The sequence below is a fragment of the Augochlora pura genome, chromosome 7 (genome assembly GCF_028453695.1).
Source record: "Augochlora pura isolate Apur16 chromosome 7, APUR_v2.2.1, whole genome shotgun sequence".
Lineage (NCBI taxonomy): Eukaryota > Metazoa > Arthropoda > Insecta > Hymenoptera > Halictidae > Augochlora > Augochlora pura.
In genome coordinates this window covers 28154998-28182184 of record NC_135778.1, presented here as the reverse complement: position 1 = coordinate 28182184, position 27187 = coordinate 28154998, and the positions used below count along the sequence as shown (strand labels likewise).

The 27187-nt window shown below is 44.8% G+C and overlaps 4 protein-coding genes across 9 annotated transcripts in view; 2 read left to right on the top strand and 2 right to left on the bottom strand.

Moving 5' to 3' along the window:
• Positions 1 to 661: 661 nt before the first annotated feature.
• On the bottom strand, positions 662 to 5941 carry LOC144472104 (ubiquitin-conjugating enzyme E2 J2). Of its 4 annotated transcripts, XM_078184822.1 has the most exons (5): positions 5826 to 5893; positions 4950 to 5150; positions 4636 to 4870; positions 4423 to 4551; positions 662 to 4357 (listed from the first exon to the last, which is right to left on the bottom strand). In XM_078184822.1, exons 2-5 carry the CDS (start codon positions 5063 to 5065, stop codon positions 4145 to 4147), a joined length of 693 nt encoding a protein of 230 aa, XP_078040948.1. In that variant the 5' UTR covers positions 5066 to 5150; positions 5826 to 5893; the 3' UTR covers positions 662 to 4144. The 4 variants fall into 4 exon arrangements, with proteins under 4 accessions (XP_078040948.1, XP_078040950.1, XP_078040949.1 ...); XM_078184824.1 differs by lacking the exon at positions 4950 to 5150 and having other exon boundaries at positions 5826 to 5941; XM_078184823.1 differs by lacking the exons at positions 4950 to 5150; positions 5826 to 5893 and adding an exon at positions 5369 to 5767.
• Positions 5842 to 8243, top strand: Tmem98 (transmembrane protein 98). The gene is made up of 4 exons (XM_078184825.1): positions 5842 to 6356; positions 6429 to 6538; positions 6616 to 6748; positions 6810 to 8243. Exons 1-4 carry the CDS (start codon positions 6198 to 6200, stop codon positions 7083 to 7085), a joined length of 678 nt encoding a protein of 225 aa, XP_078040951.1. The 5' UTR covers positions 5842 to 6197; the 3' UTR covers positions 7086 to 8243.
• LOC144472103 (ATP-binding cassette sub-family F member 2) lies at positions 7108 to 11027 on the bottom strand. The gene is made up of 6 exons (XM_078184819.1): positions 10922 to 11027; positions 10184 to 10377; positions 8935 to 10118; positions 8671 to 8862; positions 8394 to 8597; positions 7108 to 8316 (listed from the first exon to the last, which is right to left on the bottom strand). Exons 2-6 carry the CDS (start codon positions 10359 to 10361, stop codon positions 8176 to 8178), a joined length of 1899 nt encoding a protein of 632 aa, XP_078040945.1. The 5' UTR covers positions 10362 to 10377; positions 10922 to 11027; the 3' UTR covers positions 7108 to 8175.
• A 9379-nt stretch (positions 11028 to 20406) lies between these two features.
• Positions 20407 to 27187, top strand: part of Rhogap100f (Rho GTPase activating protein at 100F) — a 49886-nt gene continuing 43105 nt past the window's right edge. For all 3 annotated transcript variants that reach the window (XM_078186308.1, XM_078186307.1, XM_078186309.1), the window contains exons 1-2: positions 20407 to 21010; positions 25462 to 25564. The gene's annotated coding sequence lies outside the window, so the exon portion shown is untranslated. The remainder of the gene's footprint in view (positions 21011 to 25461; positions 25565 to 27187) is intronic.

The window sequence follows — 27187 nt, the reverse complement described above, 5'->3', positions numbered from 1 at the left end:
GGAAGCCGAAGAGGGGTAGAGAGGTTAGAGGAAGGTTAATGGAAGGCGCGTTCCTTGGGCGGGACATCGACGAAATTCGGTAGCCGATCTCCGGGACACGGCGGCGTCGGCGGCGGCTAATTAAGCGACGTAATGAGGTCCTCCCCACGAGTTAATTATTTTCTCGGGTATCGTCGACGCGGATGAACGGTCCTCTGCGATCGTAGCTTTCGGCCCCGCGACAGGAAACGGCAACGTAAAATGATTCCCCGAAGCTGTTCCTAACCGATTGACGACACCCTAAATCAGCCCGACGCCGACGCCGCGCGGACGCCGTCGCGGCGCGGGACCAGAAATAATATATGTACACCGGCGTACCTACCTGCGTAGTAAACGTAATTACCCGCAATTTACCGCACGATAAATAAATCATCCGGTTAACAAATGACCAGAACAAGACGATTAGGTACGAGGCTCGGTACAAGTCACGTTTTAGTTGGCTGAGAACAATGAAACTTGAAGATGGTGATAATGTAAATTTTATTGCTCAGTTTCGTGATTAATTTGTTGAACTGGTAAAATATATATGGAATATTGAATCTGCGTGTTCTTATCTCCAAAGCAGCTAAATATAAATATATACAGGCATAGGGGCACTAGAATTATCTCCGTATCCTGTACACGTTTGTTCATCGCCGTGGACAGAGTTCGGAGCAATTTAGTGTTCCGATTAGTTCTAGATCCTTCAAGCACTTAATTAGGTAGCACCTGGCAAAGAAAAACGTAGCCGCTGATTCGATAAATCTAAGCCGTGGACATGTGCGTCTTATTTTCGCAGGATTTGAGGCGCGACCGAGGTGTCCTGGCGCCTGTTGCGATGATTTATTCCCGAGGGGGCGTTCTCCGCTCGAAGAAGACTAGAACGGAGGTCGATATATTGGTCGAGGGATTGGAGAATACTCTGGGGCACGACTTCCTTGTTGTTCCACCGCCGAGTAAATTGGTGTTTGCTTCTTTTGCGGCTTGTTTTTCTAGATCGAGGTGCGTGGATCCACGCGGGAAACGTTTCCAGCGGATGCGGTAGCGACTGGAAGGCAGGATGCCGATGGTTAAATATGTCAAAACTGCGCAAGCTTTCTCATTGATTTTATTTTCATTTCGATTGTCGGAATTTTCTCAGCTGGCAAAATTCCGTTACTTAATTGTTGTCGGTGTAGCGATTGTAAGTAGGTAAAAAAAGGTGTACAAAGAAGACTTGATTCGCGAAGAATTCAACCAGAATGTTCGGCCAGAGTCTCCCACGAGGCCTCCGTGACACCACCATCGAATCTCGGCGGTTTTCGGGCGGCCGTTAATTCCACCGGGAATTTGCGCGTCGCTTCTCGACCAGTAACAACAATTGTCTGGAGCTTAAATTAAGAGAATTAATCGACGGAGATCGCTCGGAAGTGTAGTAACGGGTGCACAGATGCTCTTTGTTCGTTTTCAGTGGAGAAAAAGGTCGGAGCAATCGCGACGAGCACGGTGCCACGAACAAGTAAACAGAGAACCTAAAAGCTAAAGGCGGCTCCACAGGATGCGTCCTTCCTCCCGAGCGCACTCGGACAAGGGGCCATTCAAAGAAAATTCTAACTGTTTACCGTTGCGGTAAACCGCCGACTCCCTTTTCCCTTCTTTTTCCGATCGATAAACGGCGAATCGTTCCTCGATCCCTGTCTTCCTCGACGGGATCAGAGCGGCCGCGAATTTACGTTCCATTCGAAGATGATCTTTGAGGTCACTCAAGGTCGCATGGATTCTCAATACTTCGGCGACAGAGTTGCGCCAATTCAATTACATTGTATCCAATCTCGCAATTTAGTTGCATCGTATTTATAATTATCAGGTTAATAGAAAAGTCCGTTTCAAATCTTTTATATTAATTTATCATGTTTCCATCCATAGTGTGATTGAATTATAACGCAATTGAATTACTTTGTAAATATAATTTCTTGAATAGCCTAATTGTGATTCTGCACAACTCTGCTCCGCGGTCGTATGCAGCAATGGGTAAAACATTGTTTTCAAAAGTCCATAGCAATTTTGATCGAAAATATTTTATTCTTTTACTTATGTTTCATTCGACTCCAAAATAGTATAGTTGGGTCACGAGTAATACCGGCCTTATTTTCTAAGAAAATCGGTTTGTACACTAGCTAAGAATAAAATATTAATGGAGAATGATCGAGGTTCACGGTGACCATGGTATACCAATATACCAGTTGTTTATGTGAAAATCATTCTGCCAGCTACGGGTTAAAACTGCTTGAAACTTTATTTGCTAAAACTCTGCTACTTAAAATACTATTCCGTCTAAACTGTACAGGTACTACTATCTCAAATAGTATTTTAAATATCTCTTCCGCCGATTTTACCCATCGCTGACGGTACATACACGGTTAACCAATCGTTAAATACTATGTACAAAATAAAAGATATCGTTACAATAATATTTGGTATTTCGTGTCTCGAGCAACAATTTCAGAAGCGAAGTATTCTCGATAGAAAAAAAGCCGTGGAACGTCGGAGATTCGTTTATTACCGAGTAAGAACGCTATGCTTCTCTCCTATTGACTTTTCCTTGTTTCTCTATAAAAAAGCTTGGAACGAAACGTCACAGTTTGACATTCCCGCGTGGCAAGCGCGAAAATACTTACTGTGCATTACGTTAAAAGTCGTATTTACATTTTTTTACAACAAAACAAACGAATTCCATCGTTCCACACGCGGCGGCATTAACAAAAATACGAAGACGATTAGGCGTGTACAACTACTACGGAGAACATAAACAAACGATCCATCGAAAAGAATGGCGTAGTTGTATGCTTTACGAAAACGACGCTCCTTTTGAATTCGAACGGAGAGCCCGCGAAATAGCGCGCGAACGAGCGCGGGAAACCAACGACAGAAACGAAGCGCCGTTTCAAATCGTCTATCGTAACGTTCAAGGAAAGAAGAGATTGATTAGTAGAAAATATACAATGTATACGTAGCTAGAAGAACTATACAATATAATCACTTAACTATAAAAAGTGAAGTAAACAGTTTTCTTTGTGTACGGAAGTTGTCGATCGTTTAATTCGTAAATAAACGTGAGGCAGTTTTCGTATAACGTACGCACGGTGTATATCGGCTTAGAGATTCTACTTCAGTTCATAACGATAGCAACTGGTTCGAATCAGTGTTTTTGTGTTCAAATTGTTTATGGAATCGCACGATGGAAGAACCGATATTAGTTTTGAAATGACAGTGTCCCGAATCCTGTTTCGGACTCAAAATTGGTTGCCAAGGTTAGCGGCTTCTTGCGATAAGTTTGCGTTCATCAATTATATATTTCACTAGCTTATTATATGTATTTCCAAGAACAGCGTTGTCCTTTGACGCAAAAAGAAACTCCGATTGAATTTCATTGGCACGGAAATGGGTTTTGTGCGGACCTTCGCGTTTAAGGTTACGGTATACGGTCTCGTGAAAAGATCCGTCATAAGTACACGAACAGAATTAAAAATCGATATGGATCGAATGGGAAGCCTCTACGATCTTTTTATTCACTCTTCTTTCTCACTCTCACTCTCTCTCTATCTCTCTTTCACTTTCTCGCTACACAGTTGCACATAATTTACCAAGTATCTGCTAATTACTCTTTAACAAAGAGTAAAGCTTTGGAAGTTTGCGTGGCAGAACTTGACTCGCTGTCAAATGGTGGTCTCTCAATGTTTAGACAGTGTTAAATTCCCAGCCGATGCGTCAGAACTTAATACACTACTACGTCTCTACAAAAATCACCCAATGAATTTTTGAACCTTGACTCGGTGTGTTATCTTTCGACTCTGTGTGTTATCACGTTTAAAATTTGCGAATATAGTACAACTCGTATTTTACAGTTAACCTTCGTATATAAATATCTATCAAACACCCACAGCATGCTGATATACACGGAACCGAGAGGTTGTACGGTACTGTGTAGATAAATATAAATAAGCAGGCATTGTCAGACTCTAGAACCCTACGTCCCCTCAAGTTTAGAACACCAAGTTCCCCAAGAACTGCACACATTGTTATCACAACTTTCTTCGTTCTCCCATAATTCAGAGTACAAGCGAATGTTTCCCAGTTATTTCAAAATCTATTCCATGGTGATGCCCCTTAGTACATATTTTACTACAAAGGCAAACACCACGAAGCCTACAATCACGAAGACATTGGTGAGCACTCTGTGCAAAGTGCTTTGTTCTCTTTGCAGCTGGTCCTGTATTAAATACGAAACTTCCGATGTCATAGACATATGCCTCCCTTGCTTCTCTAGTTCTTTCCTATGCTTTAATTCTGCTTTTATGACCTGTGACATATGAATGTTCAATTACAGAGTCTGTAAAAAAATAATTAATTACAACAGACAATTACCTCCACAGTTTCTGGAAAGAGTTCACAGAACATCTTGTCCATTAGATTATATTCCAAACTCTGTACAGCCAATAGTTTCTTCTCATGATCCGTTGTGATAATGCTACCCCAAGTAGGGCTTTGCTCTATCTATTGTGACAATAATTATTATTATATTATATTAATATATTACAGTTAAACATCTCACTTGAAAATGATGGGTTATATATGTACCATAAAGCTAAGTAATCCAATGAGAATAGTAGACACATTCCATGCTGGGTTCCATGTGTCAGGATGGAAGTCAGATATGGATAGACATAATTTCTTGTTGACCTTAAATCTGCCATTGGGGGTACTCATATATATACTGGGTGGTTGAAATGGATATTCTACAGGGAATATCAACTTCCCATGATAAAATCCCCCTTCGTATGGAGTTTGCTCTGGACCCTTAACCACATAATGCCTACAAAAACATTGTATCATGTTCAACACCATTTTGTACTGCTATAAACAATAAGTTTACTCCAATATTGGACGTGGACCATTCTAGTATATTCGTGGGCACGGGTTCGGCTAGCACATAGGGCACAGGGTCCTTTTTCAAACGCAGATAGTCCTGTTTCAGTATGGCTGTTGCACTATTTGTTTTTCTGTTCATATTGACTTCAGGATTTCTTGTAAATATCTATCAAGGTACTTTTAAGGCAACGTCCTTCCGTCTGAAGGTCCTTCTAGTCTAATAGCTAGTACACGCAGATAAAGGATTATCACGTGGGAACTTGTGGGTTCGAGTTTTCTTCGCAAACAATCGAGGTTATAAAATTGTACGGTCGGTTACACGGAAATGGTAGGGCCACCCTTGCAGGCCACGCCGAAAAAGGTTATCGTTTGGGTCGGATTCGTCGCAGAAATCAAAAAATTACACAAACAAACCAATTCCGCCGTATGCCAGCCCACCTACCGAATAATCGCAAATGACACTAATTTTGACAGCGAATCCTTCCCGACGGAAAACATAAGACTATGGAAATGCTACTGATACGTCCCGAATCCCAGTGCTACCAAGTTCGTCCGACGGGGACAGATTATGTTACAACAACGCGGAAGAATGGCATGAATGATTTATTATATCAATGTCATTTTACTCCATCGTGATTCTGGCGAGAAAATCCGCATATTGCGATCGGTCTTTGAACAAATACCGTCGTGGAATGTCAATATTTAATGGCATCCGAGTACGCATGACTGTTCGTTGAAATCGGGAATAAACACGCGTACGAATAAAATTGTTTCTGTTAATAATAATGCTCTCCATCGATACCGATAGCTAGTATTTCTCGGATGTCCCTAGACAATAATGTTTATAATAAATGAAATCCTCGGGAAACGCGCGCACAATTCTGATAAAGCGTATTTACATGATTTCGAGACTGGCCTCTCGATTTTGGTTCTAAACAACGGTTTTGCCGTTGCAATTCGCGAATTTCTCGGCTGTCCGTGCGCTAGTTATAGTCAACGAGCGACGGAAGACACGCTACATCACGTTAATTACGTAATTTGACGGTGGTTGCGAAGACGCAATGAAAATTTACTCGTTGATGAATGGAGCTTAAGATTCGTGACAGTCTCCGCCTCCCACCGACCATCACCGGGAAACTCGATACTGTTGTTGACATTTTACACAGCAGGGACGCACTTCGAACAACATCCATGAACAATTTCATAAAGTTGTACGGTCTTTACAAACATACGCTGCAATAGAATCGTTTCAATTCGCGAAACTCATCTAAATGATGAGTTCTCCTGTATCCATAAGCAACACTGGGCCTATAGCAGGTGCTTCTGGTATGGAAACAGTGGTGGCTGTGGCCCTTGGTGCACTTGCTGCTGTTTTTCTCGGTGCATTGTTAGTATTGCTTGTGCTTTGCAAAAGACAACGATGTTATTATGTAAGTTAAACAATACACTTCGCTATGACTGCTGTATAAAATAGTGTCAACACTTCTGAATTATGATTTCAGAATCAGAAAGATTCTCCAGACTTGAGTTCTGATTTGTTAGAGGGAGAGAACTTCTCTGGCTTAGGCTTAGATGCTTGGGAGAGCGAGGAATGGTTGGCTGGTGCAGAGAGGTACTTAATGAATTTAAATAAAAGTTTCAGATCATTGTAAATCAGGCTTTGTTCTCAAATTTATGTGAATTCTGTAGGTGGGTTGACGATGCAACTGGGTTGGCTCCTTTGTGTATTGCTGTGTTGAGATCATGCCATGCACTGGCTTCTAGTCTGACTGCCATTGCAGGGACAGTGAACAGTAACACGGTTCCACTAGAGATCGTGGATGTAAGTGACCATTTTTTAGTGGTGTTAGTCTTGGACTATGTTACAAAGTTTCTGTACACAGGTTGCTAGACGAATTCCTCCTCGTGTGGATGATGTGGTGAGAAGCTTATACCCTCCACTGGATGCTAGACTGTTGGAAGCCAGGGTAGCAGCACTAGTGCTGGCTGTTACGCATTTAGCATTGGTTACCAAGCACGGGGTGTCCAAAAGTCATGCCAGGAAATTAGCATTTATTGATCAAGCTCTAAGCGATATGGATTCCCATTTGTCGATTTTACGAAATGCCGCATTGGCGCAGGAGGTGGCATGCTCTGTGCCCGCCTCGACCCCTGTCTAATCAATTTAAACTTTTGACGATATTTTTATATCTCACGCGGTTTTGGGTCCAAGTAACTACGTATTCCACGAAGATCTGAGATTTAGAGGTACACGTACGAGGTACATATTACTAGAAAGAGAGCGTTGCGTTTCTACACTTGTCTTTTATTATGTCAAGTTTTAAAACCTAGCGGTGCAAGTTTCGAGTTATTCTACCGACAATATTCAGTGCTTTACAGTTTGTCTACTTATAGTTATTATAAAAATGCATACATTACTTTCACGATGTATTAAAAAATATTGTGAGATATACACATATATTATATAATATAATGTAATATATTATATATATATATATATTTTAAACATTTTTACGACGAAAGAACACCAGAGGTAATGTCTTGTGATATGGATATATTAATGCGCAGAGAGAATTTTTAGTCTTCCAGTTGTTTGCGACACTATATCAAGAGTATTTATGTATATCCGAGATGAACAAATCCTATCTTGCGGACCGTGTGTCATCGTCGATTCTATTAAGTATTTATAAGTGTTTGTACACGTATATTTTGTACGGCTATATTGAGAATCAAATGGATTTTTATAGTTGAATAGAACTTTATATAATAAAGCTGAATTGTAAGACAGAAAAAAAAATAGAAAAGAAAAACGAGCGGAGAATTCGTAGTGTTTCAATTATATTTAAACGTGTTTTATTCTTGTAATATTCTGTAGTAATCTATATATATAGAAATATTATGTATATATATATATACATATATAGAAGTATATATGTATGTATATATGTATATGTTATCTATATATATATATCAAATTTATATTTCTCGCAATACATTATTGATATCGGATCCCTAGATTATTTGCATGGCAAACGCACCATGGACCAATCTTGCAGGTTGTCACAGAGTAATTCGCTTTACCATTTAAATAAATTAACTAATAATCCACGGCACACCGAAAAACGCTACACAGCAGCGCAGTGTCGGCACCGGGCACAAAGAAATGTCCAAAAGATATAGGAGTCACGGGAAGGTTCCTATAGTAGAGGAAAAATATGCTGGAGAATGAACCCGGTCGTCGTGTGTGCATTATTTGCTTCTGTGCAGCTCCTTCTGCCTTTTGGAGTTATCACTGAGAACCTTAGTTTTGAGGTGCTCCTTGTAGTCCAAAATATTTCCGCTCCATTTTGTGATCGTGCCATTTTCGCAGACCCAGATCTCCTCTGCCACCTAACAGTCGAAATAAATCGTCAGTCTCGTCTTTCGAGTGACCTTAAAGCATCTAGATATCATAGTAGATATAATACCTGATTGATCAGTCTGAAGTCGTGAGATACGAGCACCATTCCGCCATCGAAGTTGTTAATTGCATCAGCCAATGCGTCGATGGTCTCCATATCCAAGTGATTCGTCGGTTCGTCCAGAAGAAGCAGATGAGGTACTTGCCATGCCAACCATGCAAACACGACCCTGCAACGTTGTCCATCCGACAACTGTCGTATAGGACAGACCTGGAATAACAACAAAAAGAAATGGTCAATGATATTTTTACCATTTTGTTACCATCGCATTTTAAATTTTTACCTGTTGGCGACCGGTTAGACCATAACGTCCGATGATCTTTCTCATCTCCTCGCGCTCTTTAACGTCCGGGAAGGCCTTCATCATGTAGTCCAACGGCGATATATCCAGATCCAAAAGTTCGTGCAGGTGCTGATGGTATCTAGCTATCCGGAGATGGCTGTTCTTGCGGATCATGCCGCTGGTTGGAACCAACTGTAATTTAGCATTGACATTTAGATATTGACCAACTGAATTTCAGTTGCTAATTGACCTTAGGATACTTACATCTCCGTACAACAGTTTTAAAAGAGTACTCTTGCCAGCACCATTAGGTCCGACTAACGCTATCCTGGTATCCAGATCGATACCGAACTCCAGGTTTTTGTAGATCCACGGCGAGTCCTCGTTATAACGGAAACTAACGTTCTGGACCATTATAACCGGGGGCGGGATGGTTCCGCAAGAGGGGAAGTAGAAATTTAATACTTTGTCGTTGACCACTTTCTCTGTCAGTCCTTGCGCTACCATCTTCGCTAGAGTCTTTTCTTTAGATTGAGCTTGCCTGGCCAACTTGGCGGAACCGTGACCAAACCGCGCGATGTAATTCCTCATGTGCGCGATCTGATCCTGCTCCCAGTTGTACTGTTTCGCTTGGTTCTCTAACAATTCCATCCGCGTCTTCACGAACGCCTCGTAGTTCCCTGTGTAATACTTTAGTTGCTTTTTGTTTACGTGAATGATATTTGTACAAATGCCGTTGAGGAAGTCCTGCGAGTGAGAGATGATCACGAGAATTCTTTTGTACGTTTTCAACTCCTCCTCCAGCCACACGCAAGCGTCGAGATCCAAATGATTTGTAGGCTCGTCGAGTAGCAATAAATGGGGCTTCACGTAGAGCGCTCTCGCGAGAGCGATTCTCATCCGCCAACCTCCGGAGAAGTCTTTGGTCGGTGTTCGCTGCATCTTCGCCGTGAAACCCAAACCGTGTAGAATGTGCGCGGCGCGCGCTTCCGCTGTATCAGCATTCATGTCCTCTAATCTCTCGTAAACGTCCATCAGTTGTTCCTGAGCGTCCTCCTCGTCGCATTGCATCAGCTCCTCGGCTAGTTTCTCTAACCGAACGCGCTCCTCGTCTACTTCCATCACGCATTCTAAAGCGGTTTTATTGCTAGCAGGCATTTCCCTGGTCAGATGAAAGATATCAATCTGGTCAGGGATAGGAACTTCTCTGTTTCCAAGTACAGCCAGTAAAGTGGATTTCCCAGATCCATTGAGACCAAGCAAACCGTATCGTCTGCCACAATTCAATTCGAGCATAGTATCTTGCAGCAATTCACAGCCATGGAAAGTTATAGAAAAGTTAGATATCTTTATGTCACGGCTACGTGGGTGTGAAGCCAATGATCCTGTACACGAGCGTGCCTCTGCATTCAGTCTGGCATCCGCCTCCAGCTTGAGACACAGGGCCTCTGTGAAATGAAATTAAAAAATTAACGTTCATTTGTCAAACGAACAAGAAATATTCTCATCTTACCTTCAACACTGATGGGGGTTCCATTGGTTCCATTCTCATTGATGGAGTCGGGACTTCCCTCCTTGCCATCTTCAGAGCCCTTTGTTTGACTTGTCTGGGTTGGCTTCTTCTTGGTCTGCCTGGCCTTTGCTGCCTCCTTCTTTTTCTGCTGTTGCTTCTTCTTCGCGTCGGATGGCATTGTGAACCTCGAGAAGCTGCACAGGGGGATACGCGTTACATAAGCCTCAGGTTAGGAACTAGATAGCACGTGCGTGCAGGAGACAGTTCGCGACGTTGCAACGTCCAATTTGAAAATTCGAAAACCCTCTATGTCACCGTAAACGGTTCGTTACACGAGCTGACCGCGGGGAGCGTGTACACGCGTGTACGTGTATGAGAGAGAGAGAGAGGGAGAGAGGGAACCACAAAGTGGAGCGACGGAAAAGGCACGAAGAGGACAAGGAGGAAGGGTACAAGCCAAACCGATTTTCTATAGCTTTCCTCCAACTTGAAAAATCAATTGATTTGGCAATGCACACGAATTTAAACTGCGTCGCCCCGAAGGACCAAAACCAGCCGTGGAATTAGCAGAGGGGCGATCGCGGGGGCAAAAGAGACGAAACACCTTCAGTTTGGACTAAAGAAACTTCGTGTTCACTTTGTAGACGAATCACTTTGAAAATTGGACAACCAACGCATCGCTTAATGTCCCCGTTCTTCTCTGGTTTGCCTAATCACGAAGCAACCCTCAGAAATTACCTAGTTGTGCGCCAAAAATCGAACAGTCCGTGCAACTCGCGACACACGTGTACGGATAAAGGCAAAGCCGTCAAAACGACAACGGTTACCGCCACGTCTCATAGATGCCACCACCAGGCCAGTGGAAAATTTTCGGAATTACTGTGCGGGACTTAATTAATAAAGTACCGCCGGAAATGATCCCGGTCGAGTAACGTATATTTCCGAGTAGTCTCGAATTTTCAAAGAAAGCAACCAAGTTTCTCGAATATTTTCTATCGTTTAAGTCCAATGAACATTTGTGAATAATGCCACGGTCGTTGCAAACGTGCCGTTACGTTCGCGATCGATTTATCATACGTATTTTTCTATTTATTCGAATGATTGAAGCAGAAATATGCACATCATCGTGATTCTTACGATGCTTGCGAATATTTGGTTGGGTGCAGCGTACGCAACTATAGCGGATCATAGTGATATACGTGGAAGCATGTACATGAGCGTAAGATTAAGCCGCCCAAAGCCGTTTTCCCTCCATATTGATTCGTATTTCAAATCTGTCCCCGATGATGTCGAAAAATCAATGTTGCAACTATTCCGTAAAACAAATATCACCGTGACACGGTTGACAAACATAGAAAGTCGACTGAAAAAAATTCTGAAACGACAGAATCCTAAGAGAAATCCTGGAAGATTCGATTCCACGAAATTTCCGTTCACGAAAAACAATGGTGCATAACGGCCATTATCGAAACACCTTACGATTCTTGTGTTCTCAACCGTGTTTCAGAAGTAACATTGTTCGTTCGTTTGTAACGTTAATTAGAGTAGCAGAATGACGAAAAATCATTACATTAATGATTTGGCTGGAGCACAATGGCTGGGTACTACGGTGGAACAATTGCTTTGAACCACAGTCAGCCACATTGTAGCTATTTCCCCATTAACATTTCAAATGTGGATCATTTCAGACGTTGCAACAATAACGCAATTGGCAACTAGCGCGATTAGTAAGCCCACTGGTGATCAAAGACCCAGTACCATGAACAAATGGCCATATTGTGTTGGACTAAAATGTGGAAGCTCTAGGTTAGGTTGCAAACTCCAAGTATCAAAAGATGGACCCTTATTTCTACACCATCAAGTCCAACTTCTCGCATTTATATATTGTTCCCTATGGTATTGAACCATTCTCTGTTGCTACTCAACAATTCCCAACAGCAAACCTCTATTTTCAAATGAAACATTTTCATAGAAATAAGTCATCGATTCTGTCTGTTGCGTTGGCCACCTACCAGAGTTTACAATGTTACACCAAACATTTTTGTAATTTCGTTGAGGTAACGCGGTACATTCGAAAATATGGAAAATTTGTGATAAATAAATTCAATAGGGTTTTTCGTTATAAGAGTGGATGATACAAAGACAAAGGACTTCGTGGTAACTGGGGTCGCTGAAAATCATTGAAGGCTCGCAAGAAAATTAAGGCCAAAGAATCGCATTCCTCGCCGGCGGGGTTACGCGGCGCGGTTCGAACGGCCGAGAGTGCCGGTTAAAGAAGCGTGTTCTGATGAATGAACGAATGGATAAACGACCGCGGTAGGGGGTGGTTAAAAGAAGAGACGGACTTGCGCCCGTGCGGATCCGAAGTCTGCTGGTTCGGCGGTGAGGGTAAGGATGGCGTACAGACCAGAGCGGGCCGGGTGGCAGGGGTTTCAGAGGGGTTCGCGGGGTTGTCGGTGGTGAACAGGGGAGTGGGGCGCTGGCTTAATTGCACCGCATCACAGAACGTAGTATTTCGTAGTACGTGGTGGTGGGGGTGTAATGCGTCCTCGTCCGCGTCGGCGGCGTCGTTATTCGTATGTAAGCTGCACGCTCACCGGCATCGACGTATGCGTACCAGTGACGTATCCACCACGGGTCTATAGTGCGCCACTCTTAACCCCTTAACACTAAACACTCTTGCACTTTGTGTAGGCTGCTACAAATGTTACCTGTAAAATAGTTCAGTAGGAAGGAGTGCAGGAAGGGAGTAAAAGTTCATTGAACTACTAATAAAAATGACATTTCATGGCGACGATAATTATAAAATAAATATAAACGAACTTCGACAATTTTAGTTACTGACGCGAAGATTAGAATGTAATACTGGGGGCAAAGTAGTAATTAAGGTTCTTTGTATTATTTCGTCCTTGAATCCGGGGATAACCGACCGATTTAATGCGAAAGGTCGCAGGATTGCCATGATTGTATATTGAGGTGTTTTAGTATTTTAGAAGGTGTCACAGAGAGTTCCTAATTTTGGCCAGTGTACTCTCGAGGCGACTTTTGTTAGCCGCTAGTAGGGGTCGGAATCAGCGGAGCGACGATAATACGAACCAATCGGCAGGACGTACGACACCGACCAAATAATCGATCGATCGAGACGTTTGACACACTTTTCCAGGCGGACAACGATTAATTTTCGACGGCGCAGAACCTGTGCCCGGATTTTTTCGTCGAAGTAGCCCGGCCAGTGCATGCTCGGCCATATGTGTATCCTAATCCGCGATTGACCCAATATTTATGGCACACAATCTCTCTTTTATCGCGCGATCTTTTACGTACAGCCTTATCTCAAACATCCAAATCTCTAAATTATCGTGCCTTAATTAATAGAATACGATAACTTATTAATGCACGGTAGACATCCGATGTGAAAAATAAAAATTTCTTCAACATCTTTAATCTTTTGCTAAATGGTCAACTTGTCAGCTGTTGTAACTTCTTTGTACGACGTTGTTCTTAATCAGTTGTCTTTAATTAGTATACTGGTTAAATGTGGTTCTCAGTATAAATAATGAAATTGTTTCATTGCAAGTAGGGAGCAATGTGTAAGATTATAAGTTCGCGGAGCAGCTAAAGGTTAGAATGGCCATTCTCCCAGCTGAATTGGGACTATTCGATTGAGAGCCACTGCGCACTGTTTCATTGACAGTCGGCCGAGTAGGTGCAAAGATGGAGCAGTTTAGAGGAGCGAGGGGTAGACGTTAGAAATAATGATCGCGTCTGCCCCTTAATTTCTGCGGAACCCTAGGGGATGCTAATCGAAAGTTGCACGGGGCTATTGCGAAAGTTCGAGCGTAATGGCGGGCATGGTGCGTCGGTAGCCTTACGGATATACGTCCTCCCGGCGTCTTTTCGCCGGAAACGGTGTCTTTCGTCCCGATTTCTGGTTAACTCGCCTCGTTAACGGAACACGACACCATGCCTGCCGCCCGGGTACACATCACCGGCGAGGAATTAATAATTTGCCGGTGTATAGCGGGCCCGGACCTGCCACTCGACCTGGAGTACGACAGCTGCGATTGGACGGCATTTGAATGAACGCCATCCGGCATTCACACCTTTTTTCAGCCCCTTTCCTTTCAGCCACGACCCCCGTCCATCGTGGAACTCCCGATGTAGTCGAGAGTTACGCCGGTGTCACGCGAGTCTGCGCTCGCGTGTTGGTTCAACGTCACGCATACGAGCACCTCCAAGGCCGTACTCACTACCATCGGGACCCTGGAATAACGCAAACGGTAAAAATTCTGCGATCGAACTTAATCGCTGGAAATATACTTGGACTACTTCTAGGACCTAGGCGAAGATCTACGAATACTAGGTGTTTTGTACAAGATCCGAAGAGGGTCACCCGAGGGCTTATAGTCAGTAAAAATTCTGACACCAGCTTCAATCAGCAAACTCTAAACATTCTCTGTGTGGAAAAGGGCGCTTGATGGAGCTTTTAAAAGTGTGCGATCCCGGTAGTACTATGCAAAAAGCAGAGACATCTTTGAAAAGTGTTGAGCAAGTCTCGGAAATTATTGAAGCATTATAATCTGTATAATTGTTTTCGTTTATGTGTACTGAAACGAGAAGGAACGCAAGAGGATCGTTTAAATTTGTGTACTTTTAGAAACCCTTTAACTGGAGTCCCGCAGGGGCTTCCCGTCGCTAAATTAGACCGGCAAAAATGATGATTGAAAGTTATAGGGGCCAAGCCTCCTAAGAACTGAAATAAGTCTCACTCAGCTGGAAAATTGAGTATCGTCCAGAAAAATAGCGTCCGGGTCTCTCATAAGCAGCTCCGAAGACGGATATAATGAACAAGAAAAAGATGATCCAGATTATGGAGTCCATGAATAATCGTTTTTTTGCTCGATTCGAATATGCAAATCGAAATAGAAGAATCGATTGAGAATGCATCGCGACATTCGCGAAAATTCTTTTTATAATTTAAAGCAGAACAGTTTCTACGAATAGTCTTTCGTTGAACGCAGTCTGTGATGGTAGGTGCGTACACCCTAGAAAACGCTTCGGAGGGGCAAAAGGTTCGATTATTAAGTAGACTGTAGAATCCACTCGATGGATCGATCACAGAAATCTCGGCGTAGAATCGGGTACCGGGTAATCCGAGTCGCAGCTACAGTCCGTCCTGAAAATTTATGAGCGGACGGACGATCCCGTTTCCTCAGCGTAGAATCGACGCGACGACGTCTTTCCGCCGAGTGTTTTTGACACGGAGGCCTCTCTCCGATCGATTGAGGCCAGAATAGCCAAACCGGAAGTAGGACGTTTAGGCTCGATGGGGATGACAACGGAGAGCGACTTAACTTTAGACCCGGTGTCCTTCGGTGCCCTCGGCGAATCCCTCGAACCTCGTTGACAACACGCCAACAGGAATTACTCCCAATCAGGACAATCTGTTCAACTCTGTTTTAATTGTTTATTCAAGATTTTCCATCGGCGAACCATCGGCGCACAATTCGCTGCAATAAAACGTTAAGAAATTTCGAAACACGTTCCTGCGCGGTGTCTATTGCGTTCAGAGATTTCAAAGTTGCCGCGCTGCGTGCGCCATTTTGGCTATTCTTGGCGCGAACTCGCGTCGTCTTCGAACGCACTATTCTTCGTTCGAAAATAGGCGCTCGTATTGGATATCGACATACTTAAATCCGGAAACATATTATATATTTTTGTAGAAATCGTTTTACATGTTAACTGAATCGACCCGGATGTATTAGGTTGGTGCATATGAAATGTCGGATTTTTAAGTGAGTATAGAAAACAGCATATCTTTTTTTCAAAAGCCATTGATTTAATCAAAATGTGCTCCATATGTTTCAATACACTTCTCTCAACACGATTTTAATTCATAGATGTCTGTCATCAAAAAAATTCTGTTTTTTCGTATCAATAAACTGTGGTATGGAATTTTTCAGACTGTCTTCATTTACATATTGTTTAGCCCGTAGAAACTACGCATACGTCGTACAAAAAAATTGCGAAATTAAATGAAGTAAAATATAAAATTTTATAAAATATAGATCTTTCGCAAAGCGACTTTCACTATTTTAAACATTTTTAAACACCAACCTAATAAAATGCACTTTATCGCATGAGATAGAAGTACTATAAGCCAGAAGATTTATTTCAGATTTCCAGTGGAAGTGGCTTCGAGCGCAAAGGGTTAATAGTCTCTAACGTCCGAGAGGTAGTGGGGAAGTTACGAAAATGCGGTAAAATGCAAGCGCGTGATTATGGTTGTAACTAGTCTCAATTTGGAATCATACAAGGCAGAGCTGTTCAACATGCTTCGCGGTGGGTAATGGAACAGCCACACGCCGAGGGCGAAGCTACTGGCAACGTCTTATCGGAGAGCTGACGTCAGAGAAGAAAAACTGAAGTGTTTATGTTTTTCATGCTAGCGTTCATTCTATTTCTCTTAATCCCGACATTATTTATGACAGGTCGCTGTCACTTTCTCCAGCCGAACAACGTGTAGTTACTAGTGAAGAGTCCCGCGAATACTTGAGGCACGTTGCTCGCGAAAGAAATTGGCAACGCTGTCCTAAAACTGCTCAAAATCTGCCCGAGTGTTTACGGACTAAATAGTATATAAATGAAGACAGTCTGAAATATTCCATATCACAGTTTATTGATTCAAAAGATCAGAATTTGTTTAAGACAGGCATCTCTGTATTGAAATCTCGTTGAAAAAGGTGTAGTTAAGTAAACGGGGCATATTTTGATTCAAATCAACAGCTTTCGAAAAAAGATGTACAGTTTTATATATTTACATAAACATCCGACATTTCATATGCACCAACCTAATATTTAGAATCTTAGCTATTATTTCATAGTAAAGTCTCTCGCAAGTTGGATGTAGGTGGACAGATTTATATCAGATATCTAATAACAAATGGGAGCACGATTGTGCAGTGGGTTCAAGAATTATAACTAATTGGACAATGGCAGTTGCAATAATGCTTTGCCGCAGGTGTTTCAAGTATAGTTTTATTTATTCCACGAGAACTATCTTTAGCCTTGTTTAATTAACTTTTTCGGTGCCGCGGGTCCAGGCAGGGGTTCACGGGGTTGCTAGAGGTCGCGATGGGCAAGAACTCGAGCCCGGTGTATCCCGTTTCAGGCTCTCCAAGTGACCGGTGTGAAACTGATACACTGCCGCGAAAGACAAGTAACTTTCATCGATCTTGTTCGGCGATCCTTCCTCTCGCACCCTTCCCGCCCCCGACCAGCATCCCGTAGCCAGCCTTCCAGTCCCTTCACCCTCTCGTCGAGTCCGGGCACCGGGAATCCTCTCGTTTTTGCGTTTAATTGCTCGTCACGGGGACGAGGATCGAGACCCGAATAAATTTGAAAGCCATTCACCGGAAATTTTATTGGACGTCCGAGGGACTCGGCCGCCGATTCCCGGCCGTTATTAATGTCTCCGCTTGCGGTGCCGTTTATTTTACACGGCGCGCCGACAAAGTGATCGGCGTTATTGAATCCGAAAGTCGCTAACTGGCCGAGACCGTCTCGCCTGCGTGCGTCAGAACCCCCGGAGAAACCGAGGACGTACTCGAACGTCCTCAGGAACTCTGCCCGACCAAGAGTGTCCTTATCTACTTAACTTTCAGGCCGAGTTAACAGCTCTGGGATTTTTTAGGCTTGATTGTACGGTGTGTGTAGACGTATACTCGCTGGAACAAGTTTTTATTCCGTCGTGGATCAAACGTGTTTATTCTGTCTATTTACTTATTTTTATAAATGTAGCTTATTTAAACTTACTTTAATGTAGTATGTATTTATTATAAGCGAAGATACGAGGTTGTAAAAGTGGACCTGATTGTCAGATCTGCTTAACACTTTAAAGATAAATTAACCAAGGATAGTAATGAAAATAGTTCGAGAATTTTGGGCGGGGATTCATAAAATGGCAGAAATTGATTTTGGAAGTAGTGCAACTGCTCCACCACAAATGGACCACACGGTAGACAGGACTGGTGCGAGCAGAGGCAAAAAAAGTTGGATTAAAATTCGGAGGAAAGCTGGGGTTGAAAGCGAGTGTCCGACGAAAAACCGCCCGCATCTACTTAGCACTCTTTGCGTCAGAGTGTACAGACTGTACTCGGGTACGAGTACACGACAATCACCAGCTGATTGCGATCTTTTACTCGAGGGACGGAGCCGGTATAGACAGAGAAAAAAATTAGCCGAGGAGCTCTCGCAATCAGCGTGTCTCGGAAGCACCACGGCTAGGCCGATTGTATCGATCTAATAGTCTGCAGCTCGCAGCAGCTCGTAAAACACGGTGATTACCGCACGTGATTTCGTGGAAAACCATAATAGTCGACCCTGACCGAAACAGTCAGAATGATCCCGGCCCTCCTACCCCCCGGTTCACGATTTATCGAAGCAATTCGAGGATTGAACGCCCGGCCAACCCCTTTTCCAATCGAAACAAGTTTATTGATATTTTGACATTCGAATGATCCAGAAGCAGAGTCCAGAAGGCTGGAAAATATTTTTAGCAGCGCTTATGGGTGTTAATTCTCTTGGGGAATCGAGTTTACGTCGAGTTTCGAATTTGTCCAGTGCCGCGGGAAAAAGTTGGCTGCCGCTGATCTGAAAAATTAGACTTTGAAAAGCCAGGTTTTGGACGGAGCTTCATCTAATTAGCCAGGGGTTCTCAGCTTGGACCGTTCCTCCCGATAAAGCTCGGCGTTTCGCGATAAAATTGGGTTTCGATGCTCTAATTAATGCCACCTTCCCGGCAGAAAGCGTTCGATCGTGCGAAGCGAGCGTTTGTCACAGTAATTATTCACGGACGTAGAAACGTTCTCATTAATTAACCGAAAGTGAATTTTTCCTAGGTTCGTCAACAAGAAAACGATGTAGATTGCTAGCAAAATATCTCGTACCTGTTTCTTCTGCGTTTTTATTTAAATAAATTACGCAAGGGTCGCGTTACTGACACTCCCAAGTAAATAATTACCACTGTCGCGCGACAAATATTCATCCGAGAAACATCCCTCTCGGGCAAGTTTCATAAGAATCGACTGCTTGTCGTCGAAAACGATGTAGTTGCACATGCTCCGTCACTGTCGTCGTCGTGCGAGACGCGACGGGGGAAAGGGGCGCGGAGAAATTTCAACGTCTGCGTGCGAGGATTCGACAGCCCCGAGAACGAGCAAAGAGAACCCGAAGATGGAAGAATCGGGGATTCGCGGCGGCACAGAATCAATTTCCCAGACGGATCTATATTTTATTTCTCGATCCCCGAGCGGTGGCCAAGTGTTATCGCGTGTTTCGGTCTCGGAGAAACATCCCTTGTTTCTGCTTTCATCCGACCCGATAATTCGATCACTGCGGCCGGGAACAGTTTATACTATCGAGAGAAACTCGTACATATTTTTTCGACGAAGACCGACTGGTCTTAAAATATTATTTGTTGTAATTTTCAAACCATATCATACGATACGCTCAGGTTTTTTACTCGTATGGAACCGAAATATCAAAACTGCAACTGCGAAGTTCTAAAACATAGCTCGTTCATTAAATTGCAATCTCTGCAAATATTCAAAATATAACCTAGACTTTCAAAATGCTACCTTTCTATCTAAAATTGCGCGTGTTCTGCGTAACAATGATTAACTGAAATGAATATATTTATTACTAATACTGTAACATCTAACTTTCAAAATTCCCTAACAAATGTGCAAAATGTTATCTGAAATTTCGAAAACACAGCCAGAAATGTCCCGGAATGCAGCATTTCCATAGAAATGTATAATTTTACAAAAATTCTGCCCCCCTGTCCAAAGTTTCCCCCCCATTAAAACCCACCACTCCTGCCACAAATTGCATCGAAAGAACCTGTTGCATCGGTATTAAAAAAAGGAAAGTATCGAAAAGATCGGATACATCGGCAAACAAATCGTCGACTGGATCGGTTTCCCGAAGAAACATCGGGGAACATCGGCAGCCCGAAAAACCGGCGATCCGGTGTCCCCCGATTCTGATGCGACGTTGGAAGCCGGGCGTCTCGGTCGCGTAAAAATTGATTCCGTTGGCTGTGGGTTGTAGGGCCGTCCGGCGTGGTAGGCAGCGCGAGAAAAAGGGCGCCGGGGGCCGTCGTCAGCGGCGCGTGTGCGCAGTGTCCTCGTCCAACATGTCCGCCCGGGTGCCTCAGGTAGTCGTGGTTTTGCGGCGCGGTGCGTTGCACACCGTGGTCAGGCGAATCGCCGGGGTTCTCGTGTAGTTCGGTCGCCTTAGCGCGCCTAGTGTCTCGTCGCAGGTGTTGGCCTGGGTGCACCCCCAGACGCGTGATCGGGGGTGCGTTGGAAAAAAAAAATCAGCGTAGAAAGCCCAGCCTGGTTCTTCCAGGCGGCAGCGGGTCAGGTCGGTGCTGGTTAGGCAGTGTAAAACGCCGGCTAGAGTAGCGAGTAGCCCGTGGGTTCGAGCCAGGGCGGAGAAGCGTCGACAGACAGGGTGGAGGGGCGCTGTAGAGCGAGAAAGACCGAGGGAGAGAGCGAGAGCGAGAGAGAGAGAAAGAAAGAGGGAGCGAGAGAGAGAGAGAGAGAGAGAGAGAGAGAGAGAGAGAGAGAGAGAGAGAGAGAGAGAGGAAGCTTGAGGCAGGCGCACGTATTGATTCCCGCGTGGCGTTATACGGTGAGGTGAGAAAGCTGCAACCGGAAAATCCGCGCCGCTTCCTTCGCCGTCGCTGGGGAACCTGAAGACCTCCCTGAAGACCACCTCCGGGGAGGACTCCGGGACTGCCGTGGGTCGTCGACTGGCAAGGTAGGTCCTCGCCTTTGTCCAGGTGTTTTGCAATCCGCCGGGTGTCCTGGGTAGATCCGAAGGCCCTAGTTCGCACGCGACGGCTCTTCCTCGGGGAAGAGAGGCTGCCAAGCCGGCAAGGGAGGGTCGGCACTCTCGAAAAAGGGTATATCGATCGGCCGGGCCGGGACCACGGGTTCCCGCACGCCATCGTGCTCGACACCCCGTTCTTTTCGTTTCCTCCGACCCAGCTTTCCCCTATCCTGTCGCGACAAGTCTCGTTCCTCCTCTCTGGGTCGACCGGTCGGGTCTGACACCCTTTTACCCGGCCCCCTGCACCCGATACCGGCCCCCCGTCACTCTTTTCCCGTTCGCTCTACCCCCCATCCAACCTCTGCCACGTTTTTTTCCAAGCACACTGACAGGTGTCGCTCGTTAGCTACCCCTAAACAAGGCCTGCCTGCCAGCTCCTAGCTAGCCGGCATTCCTACGCGCCTCTCAGCCTCTTCCTCTACGTGCTCGCCGCTCTCGGCCTTAAACTATCCCTTATCGATCGCCGCACCCCCGCTTACCGCTTCCCCGCGATCCGAAATTCCGGCCGACGGTCCGCTGTCTACTCGCCGTGGCCCCACGACCGTCGACGCCTTATCGCTCGCTTCCACTGGATGCCCTCGAACGCGGAGATTTGTCTTCCGTATGGCGGCCTGCTTCACGCCTTTTTGCTACTCCGGTTACTACCCTCCTCAACCGATGCCCCCGTTTTCTCAGAATTCTTTCGCCTCGAGAGACGTTCGACACGCTGCTTTGGAGAAATGGGACGCCAGACTTATGATTTTCTGGGTCTAGATAGACGATCGGATCCTGGGGATGCTGTTCCGGGGCTTGGTACAATGCCACTCTCCTGGTATTGGCCCGTTTGCTAGCTATTGCATTAGGCATTTGATAGCTATTGTATAGCTATTCCGTAGCTATTCCGTAGCTATGCGTAGCTAGTCCTCCTTAACTTCTCTTGACACTTGCAGAAGATCCAAGTGGCAGAAGAGAGAAGTTGTACAATTCTGTAACTGTAACTGTAACTTTGTTATCGAACTAGCATCAGTTGCACCTGAAGCGTGTCGATCCCGAAGCCCCTTAAATTTTCAAGCCACTTTTACTTTTCCGCCCATCGAGCGATAGTTGTTCCGTCCCTGTGCTCTTCCCCGTGTGTTGCTTCATACCCAATCAGCAGACCCTCTCCTTACGTCCTATCGATCCCCTGGACACGAAACGGAAAGCAGATTTGGACAATGAAGTTCGGGGAAACCAGTTGAATGTCCAGTCTCCGGCCATTCTTTCCCTGGGTGATCTAACCGTTGAACAGGTGTTTGTTACCTAACAGTCTGTTCATCGACCGATTCCACCGGATTGATCCTGTAACCGCTTTCCTTGCAATGTTATCGAATTCTTGACGTCTCTAAGCTGATGATCCTCCGAGCACCCGCGGACTGCTGTCTCGATGTTTTATGTAAAGCATTCCGAACATTTCGGTCGGGATTTCTACGCTGGAATATACGAGATTTGTAGGTTAACACACCCGATAGCTCTAGATTAGAATACCCACGGTAGGCTATTAATAATTTCAAGGTTGGAGCTTCTAGTCCCCTCTCTAGTTTAGGACACCCCCGAGCTTCCGGGTTAAAACATTCAGTATTTCGAGGTTAGGACGGTTGGATTCTCTCTGGTCGAGGGCAATCTCGATCTGTAGACTAGAGCAACACCATTTGCTAGGATACAGCATCCGTCTGGGTTAGGGCGTCAAGTTGTCTCAAAGTGTACCCTAGATTCCCTACATCAGGACATTAAATTCTCCTAAATTGTACCGTAGGTCCTCCAGGCTAAAACGTCTAGTAAATTTGATTCTAGATCCTCTAGGTTACGACATCCAGTTGTCCTAAAGTGTACTCTAAACCCTCTGTGTTAGAATAACCAGTTGTTCCAAAATGCACACTAGATTCTAGAGGATACAACATCCAGTTGTCCCAAATTGTACTCTCCTCCCTCCAGCTGACGACATGCAGTTGTCTGAAATTGTACTCTAGATTCTCTAACAAATGACATCCAATTGTCATAATCTGCACCCTGGTTCCTCTGACACAGCGCATCAAGTTCTCCCACATTGTACTTTAGTCCCTTCAGGTGGAGACATCCAGTTATCGGAAATTGTACTCTAGATCCTTCAGTATAGGACATCCAATTGTCATAAACTGCACCCTGGATCTTCCAACATAGCGTATCCAGTTGTCCCAAATTGTACTCTAGTCCCCTATGTGAAGACATCCAGTTATCGGATATTGTACTCTGGATCCTCTATGTTCGAAGATCCAGATGTCCTAAAGTCTCGTGATTTGGAGGAATTGAACCGGGCGGGAACTCCCACCGCGGTATCCCCTGGAAAGAAGTTTAAACCATCAAAATGACGGTCGTGGCCTGTTAGGCGTACACATCTTGGCAGCCCGTGGGTATACTTTGGTAGGAAACTGGCTTGACGATCAAAGCGGTTAAAGAGCGATCGGCCAGCTTTGCGACAAAGTACCCGGAATCCCTGGGCGCGCGCGGCCGAAAGGATTAACAAGTTAGGGGATCTTTGTTTCGCCGAGCGAGACTGATCAAACCTCACCCGCCCGGCGCGACCCACCCACGGCCTCCCCCCGTAGGATCGCGGTTGACACCACATGGACCGGATTGCGATCGAAGCACCCCTTAAGATTGTGCGCAGTAGTGCGGGGCCCCCCCTTTTGTTCGCCGGCAGGCCACGCGATTTTGCGGCGCGCAGTTGCGGGCACGGCCGGCGTGCCCCACGGAAATCGTTCTCCTCGGGAATCGACTCCCGATGCTAAGCGTTAAGTGGCGTGCACGCCGACTATTGAGTCACGGTTCGCGTGTGCCGGCATAGTTATTCTCGCGTGCCGACCCCGCGGACACGTTTTTATCCTGTACCACTGACGGACCGAGAAATTCTGCTGGTTCCGCCTCCGGGACGACGCGACGCGACGCGACGCGACGGAGATAGCCGATGTGTCTTGGCTGGCGGATTAGTCGACGATTTTTCGGAATTTCGTGGGTGCGTGGCGACGGTTGAAGTTTCTTCTTAACTGATTGCACTGTGAGTTCTTTCATGGCTACGGTGATTAGCTTTTCTTTATCCGTAATGAACTCGTGCACGAGAAAGGCGTGTTTATGTTTCGCGGCACGCGCCTTTGGGAACAGTGCAGGACTTTTGTTGGGACTGAACGGCACACCGATTTCAAGATTCAACCCTTCTGCTTTAAATGACTCGTCAAAATTTGATCTGTGATTTTTTTGTCGTTTTATAGAACTAGGAAGTGGAGGAAGTTCTAGGGCCCAAAATTCCACAGGAGTTTATATCTAAAAAGATGATGATCTTTGCATGGTTGTATTTTCATGGGAAAAAATCTTACGTCAACAAAACATAGCTCATTTGAAAGCTCGTAGATTTTACTTTCATTATCTGTAGCTGATTCTCCCCAAAGATTTCGTTCTATGATACACTGTGTTGAAAATAAAAGGTACTTTCCACCTTAAAACAGGTTGCAATTCACAAGTTCGCGAAATGTTTAAAAATTCTTTCCCTTACGATCTCTACCATAGATTTAAAGATTAAAGTCCCCTATTTCAAACGACTCGTCAAAAATTGCTGTAGGATTTTTTTTAGCCGCTTCATGGAATTGAAAAGAAGAGTAGGTACGTTGGCGCAAAATCCCACATGATCTCATAATGTCCAAAAAGTCTATGATATTCACAATGTGGTATCTCCGTGAGAAAAAATCGTACAACGATGGTCCATAGCCCATTTTAAAGCTTGAAGTCTATACTTTCACAATCCATAATTCATTTTCCTCCACGATTTTTTTTCGTGTCACGTCAGGTCTGAAACGAGACAATAGTCTAACCGCTGATGCTGACACTGAATTTACCATCCTTTAATTTATATATTTAAATCACGCTTTCACTTAATCGTTGAATTTAATTCTTATGCATTGTAAAATTTTCATTTTATAAATCCATGCGTCATAGTTTTAATAACGACGGTGGAGATGACGCGCATTCTTATGCGCGGAACGAAAGTTTTTTTGAACTTTGAGTGGGATAAAATGCTGCGAACGGCCGGGGGTAGTGAGTTGTAATAAAATGAAGCAGCGGGGCTAAATGAGCCGCGAAACTTTGCCAACCTACGAGAGATGGGATTGAAAGTTCAAGCTCGCGTTTTCAAGCGATTGACTGCTGGTGAAAATCGCAGTTGAACAACTTCCGTGTCTAAAAATGTCATCTCTGACGTTTGAGTTTTCCAAAGACCGTAGAGAGCTCGGCCAACGAATTAAAAATTCTACATCCTTGTTGTGAAAAAATAAGTTTCAATCAATCCAGCAGTATCAACGCAGCGCTAATCGACGGATCTTTCGTTCGATTTTCAGAAGGACGGGTGAGAGTGATCTGTAGACCAGAATGAGAGAAATCAGCCAGGTCTGGTCGAGCAGGGACCCATCGGCCCTCGGCACGAGAAATGATTTTTAGAAGGTAAATCAACTCTTTCTCTTTCTGCTTAATTTTATATCAACTTTTTCAAGTATTTCTCTCTCTCTCTACCTCTCCATCTCTCTATCTCTATCTCTCTGTCTCTATTTCACTCAATTAAACTTTCAAGCGTGCCCAGAGAATTGCTTCACCTTGAAATTACTCTGGAAATACGAATTATCTGCATGCGATGTCTTTTGCTGTCGATACTATAGTGTCTCGTGAATTGTATTTCAGAATAGTTATCACTTCTTGATCGTTCTAGTATCATAGTGATACTAGACCATAGCGAGCATTTCGGTGCAGACCTCAGCCTTAATAACTTCCGCGACACCACAGTACAATATCTGTTTCTCGCGCGTCTTTATTCGCTATCATTGTAATACTTCGATAGCAGAAAACTCAAATTTTCTTTCGTCTAAAAGAAATAACGTATTTAGTAGGTCGTGTGCGGAATCATGCTCATGAGCGTGACTTAGCCCGACAATGCTAAGTACCAATTTACACGCATACCATTCTAGAATTGTTACATGAATTAGAAATACGTAAAACGGAAGCACTTAATTATTGTGTATTAGTACCATATTAAAATTGTAGGCGTTACTTTAAACGAACTTTACACAGCCGAATTGATGCTCGAGGAGTCGGTAGGAACTACGAAGCAGGTAGCAGAGTGTCCTCCAGAGGACAGTTTAGTTTTCTTTGCGCGGGAGCATCATTATCATCGGACGTTTTTCTTGCCACTGGGGGCTGATCGGTGTCGTTGTTTACGGCATTGCATTAACCTGTATTAGCGTAGCGAGACCCAGCGAGTTAGTAGCGAAATGAGACGGGCCTTAAATCCGAAAACTCCGGACACCGAGCCTGACACAGCCCACATGATCGGTGGAAAACAACCTAGAATCGCCGTAACCCAGATGCGGCGCATTCTGACCTAACCCAGCACAATTCGCAGCATACGCGAGCGAGCCGAATTTCTGACCTAACCGCAGCCCCAGGTGACCTAGCCCTAAACACACATATGCGGCGCGTATGCTAATCCCCGTTAGCCATAGCGCATCCCATTCTGTCCGTCGACCGCAATCGCGTCACGAGGACTCCGCGTTTTAGGAAATTACACGGAAATCTTCGGAAACGTCGACGCTGCCGTGATAATATGAAGCACGGGCCGATCTCGCGGGGAACCTTGGGGAATTCTGGGCACCGAGAGGGCTAAAGGGTCCCCCGGAATTAATGGTCCTCGCAGCCGTCATTATCCTGGTGCCGCGAACGGTCGCGAAGTCAAAGGAGCGGTTGCCGGCAACTGGGTCACGCGGAGCATTAATTGCTCGAGGAAGTTCGAGCGAAACGAGATTATCCGACAAATTGTCTCGGTGCACGAGGGGCTGCGGCCCCCCTTTTTAGGGGAGAAGATCCGTCAGGGGAGGTCAAGGTTGGCGGCACGACAGCCCCACGGCGCCGCGGCGCATCGCGCGCGCCCCGCGGTTCAGGATTTCATTGATTCTTAACGAGGAGGAACGCGGGAGCTTGACACAGAATGTCTGTCGTATGAATAGTAACCCGAATTCAATTGAAGAGACCGAGACATTCGGCCGTGACGGACCGCCGCTTATGAGATTCCGAGCA

What these genes read in the sequence shown, in the direction of transcription:
- LOC144472103 (XM_078184819.1), bottom strand. Translation starts at nt 10,361, where the DNA reads ATGCCATCCGACGCGAAGAAGAAGCAACAGCAGAAAAAGAAGGAGGCA. An exon ending in TAAAACTGTTGTACGGAGAT is followed by an intron (nt 8,863 to 8,934) that starts GTAAGTATCCTA and finishes GCTAAATTACAG; the next exon opens with TTGGTTCCAACCAGCGGCAT. An exon ending in GTCTAACCGGTCGCCAACAG is followed by an intron (nt 8,598 to 8,670) that starts GTAAAAATTTAA and finishes TTGTTATTCCAG; the next exon opens with GTCTGTCCTATACGACAGTT.
- Tmem98 (XM_078184825.1), top strand. Translation starts at nt 6,198, where the DNA reads ATGATGAGTTCTCCTGTATCCATAAGCAACACTGGGCCTATAGCAGGT. An exon ending in AAAGACAACGATGTTATTAT is followed by an intron (nt 6,357 to 6,428) that starts GTAAGTTAAACA and finishes TTATGATTTCAG; the next exon opens with AATCAGAAAGATTCTCCAGA. An exon ending in TGGTTGGCTGGTGCAGAGAG is followed by an intron (nt 6,539 to 6,615) that starts GTACTTAATGAA and finishes TGAATTCTGTAG; the next exon opens with GTGGGTTGACGATGCAACTG.
- LOC144472104 (XM_078184822.1), bottom strand. Translation starts at nt 5,065, where the DNA reads ATGAACAGAAAAACAAATAGTGCAACAGCCATACTGAAACAGGACTAT. An exon ending in CCCACGAATATACTAGAATG is followed by an intron (nt 4,871 to 4,949) that starts GTCCACGTCCAA and finishes ATGTTTTTGTAG; the next exon opens with GCATTATGTGGTTAAGGGTC. An exon ending in TCTTTCCAGAAACTGTGGAG is followed by an intron (nt 4,358 to 4,422) that starts GTAATTGTCTGT and finishes CATATGTCACAG; the next exon opens with GTCATAAAAGCAGAATTAAA.